We start from the raw sequence: 16786 nt of genomic DNA, 5'->3' as shown, positions 1-16786 counted from the left end.
CAGATTAACACTGCGAGTGATAAATCATAGATGATCATGTTGGCAAGAAGAGATAAACTGGTTTGCAAAAGAGCAGAAAAGTAAATAAATAAAAGCAGTAGGGGGGTGAGGTAGGAAATTGGGTGGGTAGTTTACAGATGGACTATGTACAGCTGCAGCGATCGGTTAGCTGCTCGGATAGCAGATTTTTAAAGTTGTTAGGGAGATAAAAGTCTCCAACTTCAGAGATTTTTGCAATTCGTTCCAGTCGCAGGCAGCAGAGAACTGGAAGGAAAGGCGTCCAAATGAGGTTTTAGCTTTAGGGTGATCAGTGAGATACACCTGCTGGGAGCGCGTGCTTCGGATGGGCAAGACGCTCATTGACGCATAACCTGAATGATGGGGTGAAAAGGTTCCTTGCAGCCCAAGACAAGAAAGTTGTACAGAGAGGGGATGAAGAATGCAGCGAGGTGCTGAGGTTTATCCGCCATCCATGTGCGCTTCGGCGGCGTTATACCCATGAGCTGTGTGAACTTAGCGCAAGAGACGCCTAGGACAGGGATGAAGAGGGTAGATAAGGCGTAAGCACCTAGTTTACAGGACCTGAAGCTAACGTCAGGGCCGTATGAGGATAGGAGCGAAGTTGATGGAGACCGCGGAGCAGTGGTGCTGACCATCACCGTCTGACTAGGGGCAGTGTGGACGAACAAGTGTTGGTATGTACGAGGGGCCGATCGAGGGACCGAAGGAACTTAGACAAGGTAGGGCTACTGGCAACTGTTGCGCGAGGGAGTTGCAGTAGTTTAGTGGAAGAAACCAATAGAAGGTGGCAAGTATGCCAGCCTGGTGAGGTAGGGGAATGATTGTGGTGAGCAAGGTCAGAATGAGAGTGAGAGGGTGAGATGCGCAGATTATGAATGAAGTCAAAGTCAGACTAGAAACGGGTTAATAGTCCCAAACTTGTTGCAATGAAACGTTGCAGTCTCCCAATTTTGCTCACGTGTAAAAGAACTATATTCAGCGTCAACTTCATGATGAACTCTCCAAGGACCGGAGCGATAAATATAAGGAATGTAAGCTGAAAGGGCTTGTAATGTACAGCATGGAAATTCAAGGAGCATAGACCAGAGGGTCAGGGAGAAAGAAAGAATGTCCACTGGAGAAGATGAAGATCCAGGCCTCCGCCCTCGAGCTGACCAGAGATAGCTCGCGGGGTTGTCTTAGAGCGGTGGGAAGGCTCAGAGTCGTTTGAGAGCGTAAATATGTAGCAGTTATTGCGTCTCTAATCGCAGTTTCCGTCAAGTGCCAAGAGTTCGGAGGGAGCTGGATCGACGCATAGGCTGAGTATGAACTCTGCCTTGTTGGCCGCAGATCCGGCCAGTTCCAGAGGCTTGCCCGGAGACCTGACTTCCACCGTGGGATCGTGCGGCCTGGAACACACCAGGTTAGAATCGGCCAGCCGGCCCACCCCGTGTGAAAGCCGTTGTGTTATGTCCTGGGGCAGAGAGGAGAGAAGAAGGAATAGACATACACGATAGTTGACAGGCGACAGAAAGAGGCTACGCTTAAGCAAAGGAGATTAGAATGACAAGTGGACTACCGTCTCAAATAGTCAAGTTGTTCTGAACCTGATAGAGGCTTACGTGTGCAAAAAATAAAATAAGATATCTTTATTGATCTAAAATGATATATACTGCTGGCGGTAAGTAGGCTGGCTAGCAGTGGCTGCTGTTGACTTGTCTTGAACGTGACTGGCTAGCGTAACTCTCGACCAATTTCTCAAAACTAACACAGATTATCTTGGACATACAAGGACAGCAAAGACACAACTATGGTAGCGTAGCTACACAACTACGCTAATCAAGTCGAGTTCCGTGGTCTCTGTGAAGTATGTAATGTGAGTTTCTACATGCTGGTCTATTCGTGTAGAAATTAACGTCTGACTGCAATGTAACGCATATCGCAGAGAAGGCTGCACCAATTTCACCTGGTTAACATTGCCTGCTAACCTGATTTCTTTAGCTAAATATGCAGGGTTTAAAAATATATACTTCTGTGTATTGATTAGAAAGCTTTTTTTATGGTTAGTACATCACATTTGTGCTGCGCGATCGCTTTGTTAAATCACCCTTGCTCAGCATGATTATATGCAACGCAGGACACGCTAGATAAACTAGTAATACTCGATTACTAACCGAGTATAGTCTAACAGAATAATGTTATTGACTAGATGACTTAGATGATTGATTGTTTTTTATAAGATAAGTTTAATGCTAGCCTAGCAACATTACCTTGCTTCTTATCTCTCGCGTAACAGGCAGGCTCCTCGTGAAGTGCAATGAGAGGCAGGTGGTTAGAGCGTTGGACTAGTTAACTTAAGGTGCAAGATTGAATCCCCGGAGCTGACGAAGTTAAAAGACATCTGTGTTTTCTGCCCCTGAACAAGATAGTGTCACCCACCGTTCGCAAGCCGCGACTTGAAAAGACCGAGAATGTGTTCTTTAACTGACTGCCTAGTTAAATTGAAGAGGTGTATATATACTAAGCGAAATATTAAAGAAGCGCCCGTATAGAATCACGAGATTGTCCGACAACGGGATATAATGTAGATATCGTGAAGATCGCCCATGCACACTAGACTTCTAATCGTGCAGTTTTCACGATTATCATAGCACATGCGTCGCTCGAACCAGGTCTACTAGGACCCATGAGTGAGCACGGCGAGCACTAACAGGAATATAAATGAGTCCCACCTGAAAAAAGGGAAACTGGGTGAAACTGAAAAATTTGTCTTCGTGTATTTAACCCAACCTCTCGAATCAGAGAGTAAGGTGAGGTGGGCTCCCTTAATCGGACATCAGTCTTCAGCGCCCGGGGAACAGTAGGTTAACTGCCTTGCTCTTCCAGGTGAGGCAGAATGACAGATTTAGAGTGGAATCTAGTAGCGAATCGCCTTGCGGCCGCCGTCTAGAGTTTGATCCAGCGACCTGTCATACCGATCTAACTTGACTGCCAAAATCTCAATAAACATAACTGAGAGACTTACCAAGTATGTCCGCGCCCCTACTCACGACTACTAAACTATGCATAAACCCTGTCTCCTGCCGCGGCCCTTACACTACTACACCCACATAAGGACTGCATCGTAAGCACTGCCGCAGTCCACCGTAGTGCTAACAGATCAAGTCCTTGGTGACTGCACGAACGAACACTGCAAACAACCTTGTTTCATATCTTGTCCCTAATGAGTGTCCTCACTGTCTGATGTCACTCTCGTTATATGTAGCTGCACAGAGGGAAATTATTTAAAAACAAACTACTTTCGCAGACTCTCGTGTGACAGCCAGTTGCTAATGAAACGGCAACACACGACGACAGGCAGCAAATATCGGTGATTACCAACAACTGCCTACAACATCTTAAGACATAACCAGCTAGTGCAGCATAAATACCTGGAGGCTGAGAGCCAGTAAGCGGTCAGGAGACACTGTGGCCCCTACGATGCCTACCCGCCGGAGATCCAAGGGACCAAAACATGCAGAAAACCGTCTCTCTCTCGCAACTTGCACAACAAGAGAACAGAGCCCCCACTCACCACTGTGAGAGGAAAGACACTTTTCGAGAACACCCAACTCACACATCCTGAGTCCAGGGCCTCAGTGTAATAGACCCACCAAAGATCTCCGCCACGCACAACCCCAAGGGGGGGGGCGCCAACCCAGACGAGGAAAGATCACCTTCGACTCACCCAAGCTCAATAGTAGACGCGATCCCCTTCCTATTGGAAATCGCATGAGAATCTAGCGGTATCATCTAGGTAACAGGTCCTAGTGAACGTCAACGCGTCCCCTGTAGAATAGGTCTAAGAGGCAGAGAATCTCCCAGTGGAGAGACTGGGAGGTGCAAACACCCAGGCAGAGACAGCGATGACCGGGCTCTTCGTGAGATTGAACTCGCAGGGACCTGTCATCAGCGCAGGTTCAGCGCTTCACACTCCTTGACGGCCAGACTACACCTCGAGATGCAGAGTGACCTACGGGAAAGATTCATGAAGTCATGCAGATAATATGACAACTGTATACTCATGTGTTTGTGAACCTTAGGTCCATCTCCGATTAACGTCAGTGCAGGACATTCCATAGAGAGACAGAGAAATCAGAGGCTCATGAGTAAGAGAAGCACTGCCTCTCACTGTTGCTTAGTAGATCTATCTAGCTGTAACAACACTATGAGTTAGGCCTGCTGTCTTGTGATCCGCTAGAGTACGTGTAGGAGTGTACGGATAGGACCACAATTTCGGCCAACAACGCGTTATGTAGGGAAAGCAAGCGCCATGGTGAATGCTTATGGATAGCCCTTAGCAGTAAACCTGGAAATCAGCCCTTGCCTTGGAACAGGCAACCCAGTCGTAGTGCCAAGAGTCCTCTTGGAGCACTGGGAAGTACCATATTGACTCAGAAATTTTGACTTTCTAGATCCAGACTAGAGCAAGCGCTTATTAAGTTACAGCTAACTGAAGTGTACTATTAGTGCTCTCGTGTAGCCAGAGAATAAGGGAGAGGGCCATTGCGTACGGTCTGAAACCCTAGAAGTAACAAAAGCATATGGGACGCATGTTTTCTGCATCGCGATGAGAACAAGTAGTTCTATGTACATGTAATCTAAGGGTAATGCATAAACCCACATTGGACTGTATATCATGTTCCGCTCCATTACACGGCTCTTGATTGTATCAATCTCTGCGCAGCGGTTCTCAGATGAGTACCAGATGGGGTTTTCCAGATCTCTCTTATCTCTCTCCATAGCACAATCTGCCTTATCATGGAACTTGTGAACAAAAAGGAAAGAATCTAAATGCAAAGAATCTGGTGGAAAAGTGCGTTGGTCCCATTTTCATGAGCTGAAATTTAAAGAAGTTCCAACAGAGATATGTCAGTCAGCATGTGCACAGAACGAGAAGCTTATTTCTCAAATTTTGCACAAATTGTTTACATCCTGTTTGTGAGCATTCTCCTTTGGCCAAAGATCCATCCACCTGAGCAGGTGTTCATATCAAAGAAGCTATTAAACAGATCTGATTACACAGGTGCCACCTTGTGCTTGGGGACACAAATAAAAAGCCACTTCTAAAATGTGCATTTTGACACACAACACAAATGCCACAGAGGATCTCGAGTTTGCGCTTGCAGACTGGCAGGTATTGGCCCGGTATTGAAGCTGGCTGTGTCCGAGTTGAGGGTGAAGACCGCAGCAGTGGCTAACTGACTACTAGCTAGTAGCTAGTTATCTGGCTAGCTTCTGCTTGGGGTTACGGTTCTAAAGTATAAAAAAAATAGCAGGTCCGTACCACATTGGGTGAGGCGGAATGTAGGAATGTATATTCAGTTCCTAGATGGAAAGTGAAATTAAAATATATACGAAATGTATACGAAAAATACGAAGACTATTTACTATTTACTATTTACACGCGACAGGACAATACAGGACAATACAAACACACGTCCGACTCCTACGCCATCTTGGATATATAAGTAATGACAATAACAACAATACTGAATGAACACTTATTTTAACTTAATATAATACATAAATAAAAATCAATTTAGGCTCAAATAAATAATGAAACATGTTCAATTTGGTTTAAATAATGTAAAAACAAAGTGTTGGAGAAGAAAGTAAAAGTGCAACATGTGCCATGTAAAAAGCTAACGTTTAAGTTCCTTGCTCAGAACATGAGAACATATGAAAGTTGGTGGTTCCTTTTAACATGAGACTTCAATATTCCAAGGTAAGAGGTTTTAGGTTGTAGTTAATATAGTATTTATAGGACTATTTCTCTCTATACCATTTGTATTTCATATACCGTTCACTATTGGATGTTCTTATAGGCACTTTAGTATTGCCAGTGTAACAGTATAGCTTCCGTCCCTCTCCTCGCCCCTACCTGGGCTCGAACCAGGAACACATCGACAACAGCCACCCTCGAAGCATCGTTACCCATCGCTCCACAAAAGCCGCGACTACGCAACTACTCCAAGTCTCAGAGCGAGTGACGTTTGAAAACGCTATTAGCGCGTACCCCGCTAACTAGCTAGCCATTTCACATCGGTTACACCAGCCTCATCTCGGGAGTTGATAAGCTTGAAGTCATAAACAGCGCAATGCTTGAAGCACAAGGAAGAGCTGCTGGCAAAACGCACGAAAGTGCTGTTTGAATGAATGCTTATGAGCCTGCTGGTGCCTACCACTGCTCAGTCAGACTGCTCTATCAAATATCATATCATAGACTTAATTATAACATAATAACACACAGAAATACGAGCCATAGGTCATTAATATGGTCGAATCTGGAAACTATCATTTTGAAAACAAAACGTTTATTATTTCAGTGAAATACGGAACCGTTCCGTATTTRATCTAATGGGTGGCATCCATAAGTCTAAATATTCCTGTTACATTGCACAAACTTCAATGTTATGTCACAATTCGTACAATTCTGGCAAATTAGTTCGCAACGAGCAAACTGCCCAAACTGTTGCATATACCCTGACTCTGCGTGCAATGAACGCAAGAGAAGTGACACAAATTCACCTGGTTAACATTGCCTGCTAACCTGGATTTCTTTTAGCTAAATATGCAGGTTTAAAAATATATACTTCTGTGTATTGATTTTAAGAAAGGCTTTGGTGTTTATGGTTAGGTACAGTCGTGCAATGATTGTGCTTTTTTCGCAAATGCGCTTTTGTTAAATCATCCCCTTGCGTTGCATCGATTATATGCAACGCAGGACACGCTAGATAAACTAGTAATATCKTCAACCATGTGTAGTTAACTAGTGATTATGATTGATTGATTGTTTTTTATAAGATAAGTTTAATGRTAGCTAGCAACTTACCTTGGCTTCTTACTGCATTCGCGTAACAGGCAGGCTCCTCGTGAAGTGCAATGAGAGGCAGGTGGTTAGAGCGTTGGACTAGTTAACTGTAAGGTTGCAAGATTGAATCCCGGAGCTGACAAGGTAAAAATCTGTCGTTCTGCCCGTGAACAAGGCAGTTAACCCACCGTTCCTAGGCCGTCATTGAAAATAAGAATGTGTTCTTAACTGACTTGCCTAGTTAAATAAAGGTGTAAACAATTTTTTTAAATCGGTGTCAAAAAGACCGATTTCCAATTGTTATGAAAACTTGAAATCGGCCCTAATTATTTGGCCATTCCGATTAATCGGTCGACCTCTACAACAAACATGCCTCTCTGACATGTAGAATAAGGAATCACTCAAGTTCTATTTGTGACATTTATATCTGAAACATTCCAATCCATTTTGCTTACTGAACATGGCCCTGCTGCAAAGGGGACTGTATGTGTGTGCGCGCACCGCAGTTTGAGGCAATCCAGTTCTGTTGTGTGCTCAGTGAGACGTAGACTGTCTGGAGATGCACGTGTGCAAACTAGACTGCTCTCTACAAGGCTTGTGCCTCGTACTCCAGACCAGTGTTGTATTGGGCATCTAAAGTGTGCTCCTTCTCCGTCAACTAGAGACATTTAGGCTAAGTACAAGGGTCCCTACTCCCTAAACCAGGCAGTGAATAAAGACCACCATCAGACAGGGGTTCTGCTGTGTCTTGAGGTTAAAAGGTTATTACTGTATGTGTGAGCATGCATGTTAGAGAGCATGGGTATCTGAGAACGTGTGTGTGTTTGTGTAGTTGTTGTGTTAGAGCAATGAGCATGCAGGTTCACACTCTCTCTCTCTCTCTCTCTCTCCCCCCCCCCCCCCRCCTAGTGATGAGATAGGTCTGATCCTTTGTCCTGAGGCCAGGTACAACCGCAGCCCCATCGTCTTGGTAGAGAACAAGTTGGGGGTGGAGAGCTGGTGTGTCAAATTCCTGCTACCCTATGTCCACAACAAACTACTGCTCTACAGGCAGCGCAAACAGTGGCTGGACAGGGAAGGTAAGAAGAATAATTATTTATTCTTTATCCATTTTCCTTAGTCTACAGTGACACACACACACCCCAGGGCTCGAAATTAAGGGTGTCCCGTAGGGCTGGGCGATATGAGGATATAATATCGTGTGACGATAGACGTTTTTCTGTCGTTTCATATTATGCTGTATCGTTTATTTTATTGTGTCGCAAATCACACTCTTTACGGCAATATTTTTTATCAATTGAGTAATGCTTTGCGTGCCGTGTGGAAGGACATTTGCAACACAAACAAACACAGAGGAGAGTGAACGTTACACAGAGCACGGTGAAACAGAGCTCGTACCTAAAAGAGGGGCTACTTAGGATGTGGATGTGGTTTGGGTATGAAAAGTCTGACAAGGACCAGAAAACCATCCTCTGCAAAATATGCCGCAGGCCGGTCCCGACAACAGGCTCAAACACCACTAACCTCCTTTACCACCTACGCAAGAATCATGTGAAACAGTACGGCGAGAGTCTACGGATCAGACCCCAAAATGTACAGTTGAGTGCTCAAAAAAAAAAAAAAACGACTCAGACGTTGCAAGAGGATTTTGCACGCTGCACACCATATGGTAAAGAATCACGAAGATGGAAGGAGTTTTATTTATTATTATTTTTTATTACAAAAAACACAAGGAAGGGGTAACATTAAAGTATTAGAACATGAAGGACAAACAATACAGCATCAAGACACTATCAAACATATATCAGTCTTTCCGCAACAGAGCCATCCTTATGTGTGAGGGTGCATGTGCATGGTAGTGATATAAAATATATGTCATAGTTTCCTTTTTCATGATCACAATCTTGTGAAACCCGAACCCTCCAAGATCCCACCACAGTTCCCCAATAGCTGTCCCTTAACCATTCGAGACCCCTCCCACAGTCGTCCCCCCCGGGAAAAAAAAACACAAAAAAATGATTAATTCCATTCCCCACCCCCAAGAACCCCCGACTGCACCAACAACCAAGAGAATGAACTAAAGAGAAAAAATGAAAAGACAGAAGAAAACAGCAAATAATGCAAAAAAAAATTAACAAAAGAATACATTTAAAGCAAAGGACATCAAGGACAACTGAAATCATAACAGCAATGCCAACTGTATATGTTTGCGTGCATGTCTGGCACTATTACATGTATGTGTGTGTTCTTGTATGTGTTGATTTGAATGAGAGTGTGTGTATATGCATGTGTACTAACACCTGCATGGCATCAGCCTCAGGCAAACCGGCATTAGTTGTAAAAACACTGCCACTTAGTGTCATTCAAATGTACTTTTATTATGTTTTATTTTGACTTTTTTCAACTATACTATCAACTATACTTCAACTATACTACCCTTTTTCCAACTATACTATCACTTGTCTTCAATTCCACATACCAACCCTCAGCTTCCCTCAGCCCATCCCATCTATCTCTGCTTGCCACCCACTTCGTGTTTCTACGCAACACATATCTTTCAACAATGCTATGATGTTTAACGTACAATTTCAATCTATCTAATCGAATAGAATCTACAGCTTGCGTGTTCAAGATAAATACTTTTACTAAGAGTATTAGTATATTAGTAATTGAGTGACCCGGTCTCTCCAGATCTCCTAACAGTACTATTTCTAGTGTCAATTTTAGATCAATGCTATGCATTTTCAGCCATTCCTGAACCTGAGACCAGAAACAGGCTACCTGAGGGCAATACCAAAATAAGTGGTCTATTGATTCTGTATCCTCACAATAAAATCTGCAGAGCTTCGATGATTTTATGTCCCAAATTTTCAACATTTTGTTGGTGGCAAGAATTCTAAATAGGAATTTTATCTGAAAAGCATGAAGTCCTGAATCTTGCATTGTTTTATATATAAACTCATACACACTGTACCATGGAATCGGTACATCAAAAATCTCTTCCCAACTATTTTGCAATCTGTATGGCACAGTTGTCAACATCCTGGTCCTAAAATGAAACTGGTATACTTTCCTATTTTTGAGCAGACCTTCCCGTACAATTCTGATAACTCCATGATGGACATAACTCTACCATTACAATATAATTTAAGAACAAAATACCCTTTTCAAACATCTTTCCCATAAAAACAGCATATTTGAGTTCAGCCATAATATTTGTTGTAATATTTGTTCTATCTTTTCAGGGGGATGAAATTGAAATTGTAGCCAGCTCTACAATGCTTGTTTGATAAAGACAGATATATCATTTTCAATTAATCGAAAAGGCAATTTTTATACAATGGATTAGCTTTTCTTATTAATCTACTTGAGAACCATTTAGGTTTCAAATAAAACTTTTGAATGAGTGAAGCTTTTAGAGAGAGGTTTAGTGCTTTTATATTTAATAATCTCAACCCACCCAAGGAGTTAATCAGGGCAATTTTTCCATAAATAGACAGGTGTTTACCTCTCCATGGTTGTAGAATCTTGTCTATTTTTACAATTGTTCTATTGAAATTCATTGTGGAGAGCTTATTTATATATTTTGTGATATGAATAGCGAGTATGTCTACTTCACCATCAGCCCATTTTATAGGTAAGCTGCAGGGTAATGTAAAAGTTGTATTTTTTAAGGATCCAATACATAGTATTGTACACTTATCATAATTAGGTTTTAGTCCAGAGAGTACAGAAAAGTTATCTTTAATGAGACATTGCAGGGATCTAGCTTGCGGACTTAACATAAAACTTGAGTCATCGGCATACATGGACACCTTTGTTTTTCTAAGGATTTCTAATCCTCTAATGTTGTTATTGGATCTGATTTTAATAGCTAGCATTTCGATGGCCATAACGAATAGATATGGTGACAGAGGACACCCTTGTTTAACTCCTCTTGACAATTCAAAACTCTCTGAGAAGTAGCCGTTATTTACTATTTTACACCTGGGGTTGCTATACATTATTTTTTACCCATTTTATAAGAGAATTACCGAAATCGAAAAAATCCAGGCATTTATAAATAAAATCCAGTCTTTATCAAATGCCTTTTCAAAATCTGCTATAAATACCATTCCTGGCTTCTTATATGTTTCATGATGTTCTATTATTTCTAGTAGTTGTTGTACATTATCTCCAATGTATCGTCCATGTAAAAAACCTGTCTGATCAGAATGAACAATACCTGGTAAAACCCTTTTAATTCTGAGTGCTATGCATTTTTCTAGTATTTTTGCATCACAACATTGAAGTGTAAGGGGCCTCCAGTTTTTTAGATAGACTGGGTCTTTATATTTGCCATCTGGGTCTTGTTTTAATAATAGAGAAATCAGACCTTCCTGCTGAGTACCTGACAGACTACCATTTCTATAGGAGTAGTTAAAACAATCCAACAATGGAGCTTTTAGTATATCAAAAAATACTTGATATACCTAAACCGGTATGCCATCAAGCCCTGGGGGTTTTCCAGACTGAAAGGATTTAATAGCCTCAAAAAGTTATTCCTCTGTAATTTGGCTTTCGCACTGATCTTTCTGTACATTTGTTAATTAATTTTTTTAAATATTATTTGGAAATAATTCCTTACTGTAATCTTCATTCAGTGGGAGAGGATGAGACGGAAAAGAGAACATCTGCCTAAAATAATTAGCTTCCTATTTTAAAATAGCATTCGGAGAATCATATATGACTCCGTCTTCAGTAATGAGTTTCTGCAAATTATTTTTGTTAGCGTTCCTTGGAGATTCAGGAAGAATTTTGTGCATTTTTCTCCATATTCCATCCAGTTTGCTTTATTTTTGTAATAGATTACACTAGATCGTTCTTTTAAAAAGTTCCTCAAGTTCTTTTTGTTTTTCCTCTAACTTATTTTGTATCTCTGTAGTATCGTTTTTATTGCTATCTACCTGTACTATTAGTTTATGTATTTCCCTTGTTAGTCTTGTTTCTTTAGCCAGAAACTGCTTTTTTATTATTGATGAATATTGAATTAAATGACCCCTGAAGGTACATTTAAAGGTATCCCAAACAATAAGGGGATTTGCTGAACCTATATTATACTGAAAAAATTCTGTTATAAATTATTTTGTCTTAGTTAAAAAAAGTTGTCCTCCAGTAAACTTTGATTAAATTTCCAATATTCCCGTCCACGTGGAAAATCTATAAGAGTTATGTGAATGCCAATTAGATGATGATCCGATCACCTTCTGTCTTCTATTAAAACTGTTTTAACCTTTGATGCAAGAGAGAAAGAGACAAGAAAGTAGTCAAGACGACTAGCTTGATTAAGTCTCCTCCATGGAAGGAGATTACAACTTACATCTGCAAAGACATGGCCCCAATTTACACGGTCGAGAAACGGGGGTTTCGTGAGTTGGTGCTAACACTCGACCCAAGGTACCAAATGCAAATTGATATGTGACAGGTATTAATGCCAAAATGACATGCAAAACAGGCAAGCTCCCAAAATATATATTTTAGGCCTATATTTATTTTGTTTTCTATTTACCTTTTTAGATTTTATACATTATTATTTTGTTACATGCTTAATTGCAAATTTGCACCAAGGCTCTAAATAAAAGGCGAAATAATCAAATATGAGTAAGTACCTTTTATTTGTTGAGTATAATTCAAAATGTAATAAGAAATAGGCCTTTACATGTGGTCATTTTATATAAACTATTTATTAATTGAATTTACAGAAAATGTGCTATATCGACGGTCAGTAGTGGAGAAGGTGGAAAGTTTTAAGTTCCTCGGTGTACACATCACGGACAAACTGGATTGGTCCACCCACACAGACAGCGTTGTGTGGGTGGAGCAGCAGCGGCTCTTCAACCTCAGGAGGCTGAAGAAATTCGGCTTGTCACCAAAAGCACTCACAAACTTCTACAGATGCACAATCGAGAGCATCCTGTCGGGCTGTATCACCGCCTGGTACGGCAACTGCTCCGCCCACAACCGTAAGGCTCTCCAGGGTAGTGAGGTCTGCAGAACGCATCACCAGGGGCAAACTACCTGCCCTCCAGGACACCTACACCACCCGATGTCACAGGAAGGCCATAAAAGATCATCAAGGACAACAACCACCCAAGCCACTGCCTGTTCACCCCGCTATCATCCAGAAGGCGAGGTCAGTACAGGTGCATCAAAGCAGGGACCGAGAGACTGAAAAACAGTTCTATCTCAAGGCCATCAGACTGTTAAAACAGCCACACTAACATTTAGCGGCCGCTGCCAACTAACTGACTCAACTCCAGCCACTTTAAAAATGGGAATTGGTGGAAATTATGTAAAAATGTACCACTAGCCACTTTAAGCAATGCCACTAATACAATGTTTACATACCCTACATTACCCATCTCATATGTATATACTGTACTCTATATCATCTACTGCATCTTGCCATCTTTATGCAATACATTACCACTAGCCACTTTAAACTATGCCACTTTATGTTTACATACCCTACAGTACTCATCTCATATGTATATACCGTACTCTATACCATCTACTGCATCTGCCATGCCGTTCTGTACCACCACTCATCCATATATCTTTATGTACATATTCTTTATCCCTTCACACTTGTGTGTGTAAGGTAGTAGCGTGGAATTGTTAGGTTAGATTACTGTTGGTTATTACTGCATTGTCGGAACTAGAAGCACAAGCATTTCGCTACACTCGCATTAACATCTGCTAACCATGTGTATGTGACTAATAAAATTTTGATTTGATTTGATTTGATATCGTGATATGAAATGACATATCGGGATATGAGATTTTGGCCATATCGCCCAGCCCTAGTGTCCCGTCATCCTGGGGATGATTAAAAAAACAAATATGTCTGGGACTGTTTTAAACACATGTTGGAACAGTTGCGGGATGATAGACCAGAAAAATATAAAATGCATACAACAGTGTTTCCATACTAAAATGTTTAAATACAAAGATGAGGCTGATGAAACAGATCACAACATTTAGCTTAAAAGTTGATAAACTGAATAATTCACATTACAAGTGCAGCAATGTGTTAACTTGTCTCGGCCATATGCGTGAATGTTCCAAAATGCTATTACGGGAGAACGCCATTCTCAAACGCGCACCTGATGCGAGCGTTTTTTATAATGTGACAGAGATGGATATGCAGCCTAATGGTAGAAACTTAGAAAAAGGGAATATCTGAATATGCAACAGCAGGATTGTGCCTTAATACCTTTGGACAGTAGAAGAAGAAATGCTGGTATCAATGGCATATCAGGAAATCTTAGCTTTTTTTCTATGGTTGGATTTTGGCTGTACATTATTAAAAGCAAGGTAAGATAGGCTATGTAAAATGTCCAGGTTTCAAACAATGATATGGCTGGCTGGGCTCCCGAGTGGCGCAGCGGTCTAAGACACTGCATCTCCGTGCAAGAGGCGTCACTACAGTCCCTGGTTCGAATCCAGGCTGTATCACACCCGGCCGTGAGTCCCATAATAATTTGTTCTCAACTGACTTGCCTAGTTAAATAAAATAAAAAAGTCAATATTTTGTTTATGGAAATGATAATATTTTGTTTATGGAAATGTATAATATTAGAACATCATTCCAATGTTGGGAAAATAGGCCTATTAGAATGCAAATGTTACTCTCCCAGCCTGTCTGTGGGCCCGTCGGCCTGGAGCCGAGGTTTCGTGTGCCGGGAGTTGATGTGGCATTTGCATTGTTTGTAGGCTATGGCTAGCTACTATGGTATTCTAGAGAATATGGTTGTATCTCCCTGAACTGAATGCACACTGAAATGTGCAAAGTATTTCTGCCTCGTGCTGCAACACTGCCTGGCTTGGGGCTGTGCGTGCTCACGTGAAGGCATACAAATGTGTTTAATTTACTTAAACGGAAGTCTACTGGAGTGAGACTTTGTACTTGTGTTTCTTGGCTATTTGCATTGTTTTGTTCTCAAGCTAGGTTGTGTTTCAATGTTTGAGTTTCAACTGAGAGGGAAGAGAAGCTACTCGGATACTAGTCAGGGGCTGCATTCCAAACACTTAAGACATACCCTCTACCCTCAGCCCTCAAATTAAGTGGACACTGATGACGTATCATGACGTCTGACGAGTTGACACTTGCAGGGAAATTTGTCACTCGTTCAGTCATAATGGAACTATTGTGTGTGCCTTCTGTGCGCTGCAGTCAATTATGATTGCATTTCATATCTTGGCTGGAAGACAACGCATCCGCAGACATCGAATGTTAGCCATCCTATTATCAGGTAAATCTAAAATTACAATGTATGTGTGTGATGTCAGGGAAAGTTGTGTGCAAGATAACATTTCCAAAAACGAACCAAACAAAAACATAATTACTTTTATGATATGTGTTTGAGCCGTGACGTGCATTGGTAGCACAATTTCTAACATATTGACATTCATTTTTACTTACACTTGTATGTTGACTTCTCCATATTAATGCTGGTTGTAAGTTTTCTTAGCAGATGTACAATCATGGTGAATTGAATTATGGGGCGATTCAGGCCCGGAGTGAACATAATTGTACACTCTCAAACTCGATCAAAAACGAGGGCTGAGACAAGATCGAATTTGAGGAGAAGGGGATAAAGAAAATATAAACTTGGCAAAAAAAGAAACGTTCCTTTTTCAGGACCCTGTCTTTCAAAGATAAAAAAAAAATCAAAATAACTTCAGTTTCCCATGCTTGTTCAATGAACCATAAACAATTAATGAACATGCACCTGTGGAACGGTCGTTAAGACACTAACAGCTTACAGATCGCAGGTTTGTATCTCACCGGCTATGATGCTCGGATTCACTTTTAATCGTCGAAGGAATGAGTGTTACAATCCGAGGCCTGTACTCTGGAGGGAATCGATTTGGAGGTGGAGGGTCTGTCATGGTCTCCTGTGGGCGGTGTGTCACAGCATCATCGGACTGAGCTTGTTGTCATTGCAGCCAATTCTCAACGCTGTGCGTTACAGGAGAAGACATCTCCCTCTCATTGTGGTACCCTCCTGCGCAGGCTCATCCTGACATGACCCTCCAGGCATGACAATCGCCACCAGCCCATACTGCTGGTTTTGTGCGTGATTTCCTGCAAGAAAGGAATGCCAGTGTTCTGCCATGGCCAGCGAAGAGCCGGGATCTCAACCTCCATTGAGCACGTCTGGACCTGTTGGATTCGGAGGGTGAGGGCTAAGACTAGAGGTCGACCGATTAATGATTTTATAGGCCGATAGATACCTGATTATTGGAGGACCAAAAAAAAACGATACAGATTAATCGGCTGATTTTATTTATGTATTTGTATAATAACAATTAACAACAATACTTAATAAACACTTATTTTAACTTAATATAATACTCAATAAAATCATTTTAGGCCTCAATAAATAATGAAACATATTCAATATTTGGTGTTAAATAATCGCAAAAAACCAAAGTGCTGGAGAAGAAAGTAAAAGTGAAATTGTGCCATGTAAGAGAAGCTAACGTTTAAGTCTCCTTGCTTCAGAACATGAAACATATGAAAGCTTGGTGGTTCCTTTTAAACATAGAGTCTTCCCAAATTCGCAGGTAGAAGTTTTAGGTTGTAGGAATCTATAGGGAACTATATTCTCTGCTATAGCCATTTGGTTATTTATATCATGTTTGACTATTGGATGTTTTATAGTGACTTTAGTATTGCCAGTGTAAGCAGTCAAATAGCTTTCGCGTCCCTCTCCTTCGCTCGACCAGGAACCATCGACAGACATCTGCCGCTCGAAGCAAGGCGGTTACCGGTGCATACGCTCGCACAAAGCCGGTGGCCCTGCAGAGCAAGGGGAACAACTAACTCCAAGTTCTCAGAGCGAGTGACGTTTGAAAACCGCCTATTTTGTAATGTCGCGCCGCACT

The 16786-nt window shown here is 41.5% G+C and overlaps 1 protein-coding gene across 1 annotated transcript in view; it reads left to right on the top strand.

The window, feature by feature from the left end:
- LOC111974575 (protein prenyltransferase alpha subunit repeat-containing protein 1) overlaps positions 1-16786 on the top strand; it is an 89645-nt gene that overhangs the window by 6649 nt on the left and 66210 nt on the right. The window contains exon 2 of the mRNA XM_024002410.2: positions 7763-7932. Within this exon, the coding sequence (XP_023858178.1) occupies positions 7763-7932 (170 nt within the window). The remainder of the gene's footprint in view (positions 1-7762; positions 7933-16786) is intronic.

Source organism: Salvelinus sp. IW2-2015, linkage group LG15 (genome assembly GCF_002910315.2).
Source record: "Salvelinus sp. IW2-2015 linkage group LG15, ASM291031v2, whole genome shotgun sequence".
Lineage (NCBI taxonomy): Eukaryota > Metazoa > Chordata > Actinopteri > Salmoniformes > Salmonidae > Salvelinus > Salvelinus sp. IW2-2015.
The sequence above is the reverse complement of the archived record's forward strand: the minus strand, read 5'-3'. Positions and strand labels throughout refer to the sequence as shown.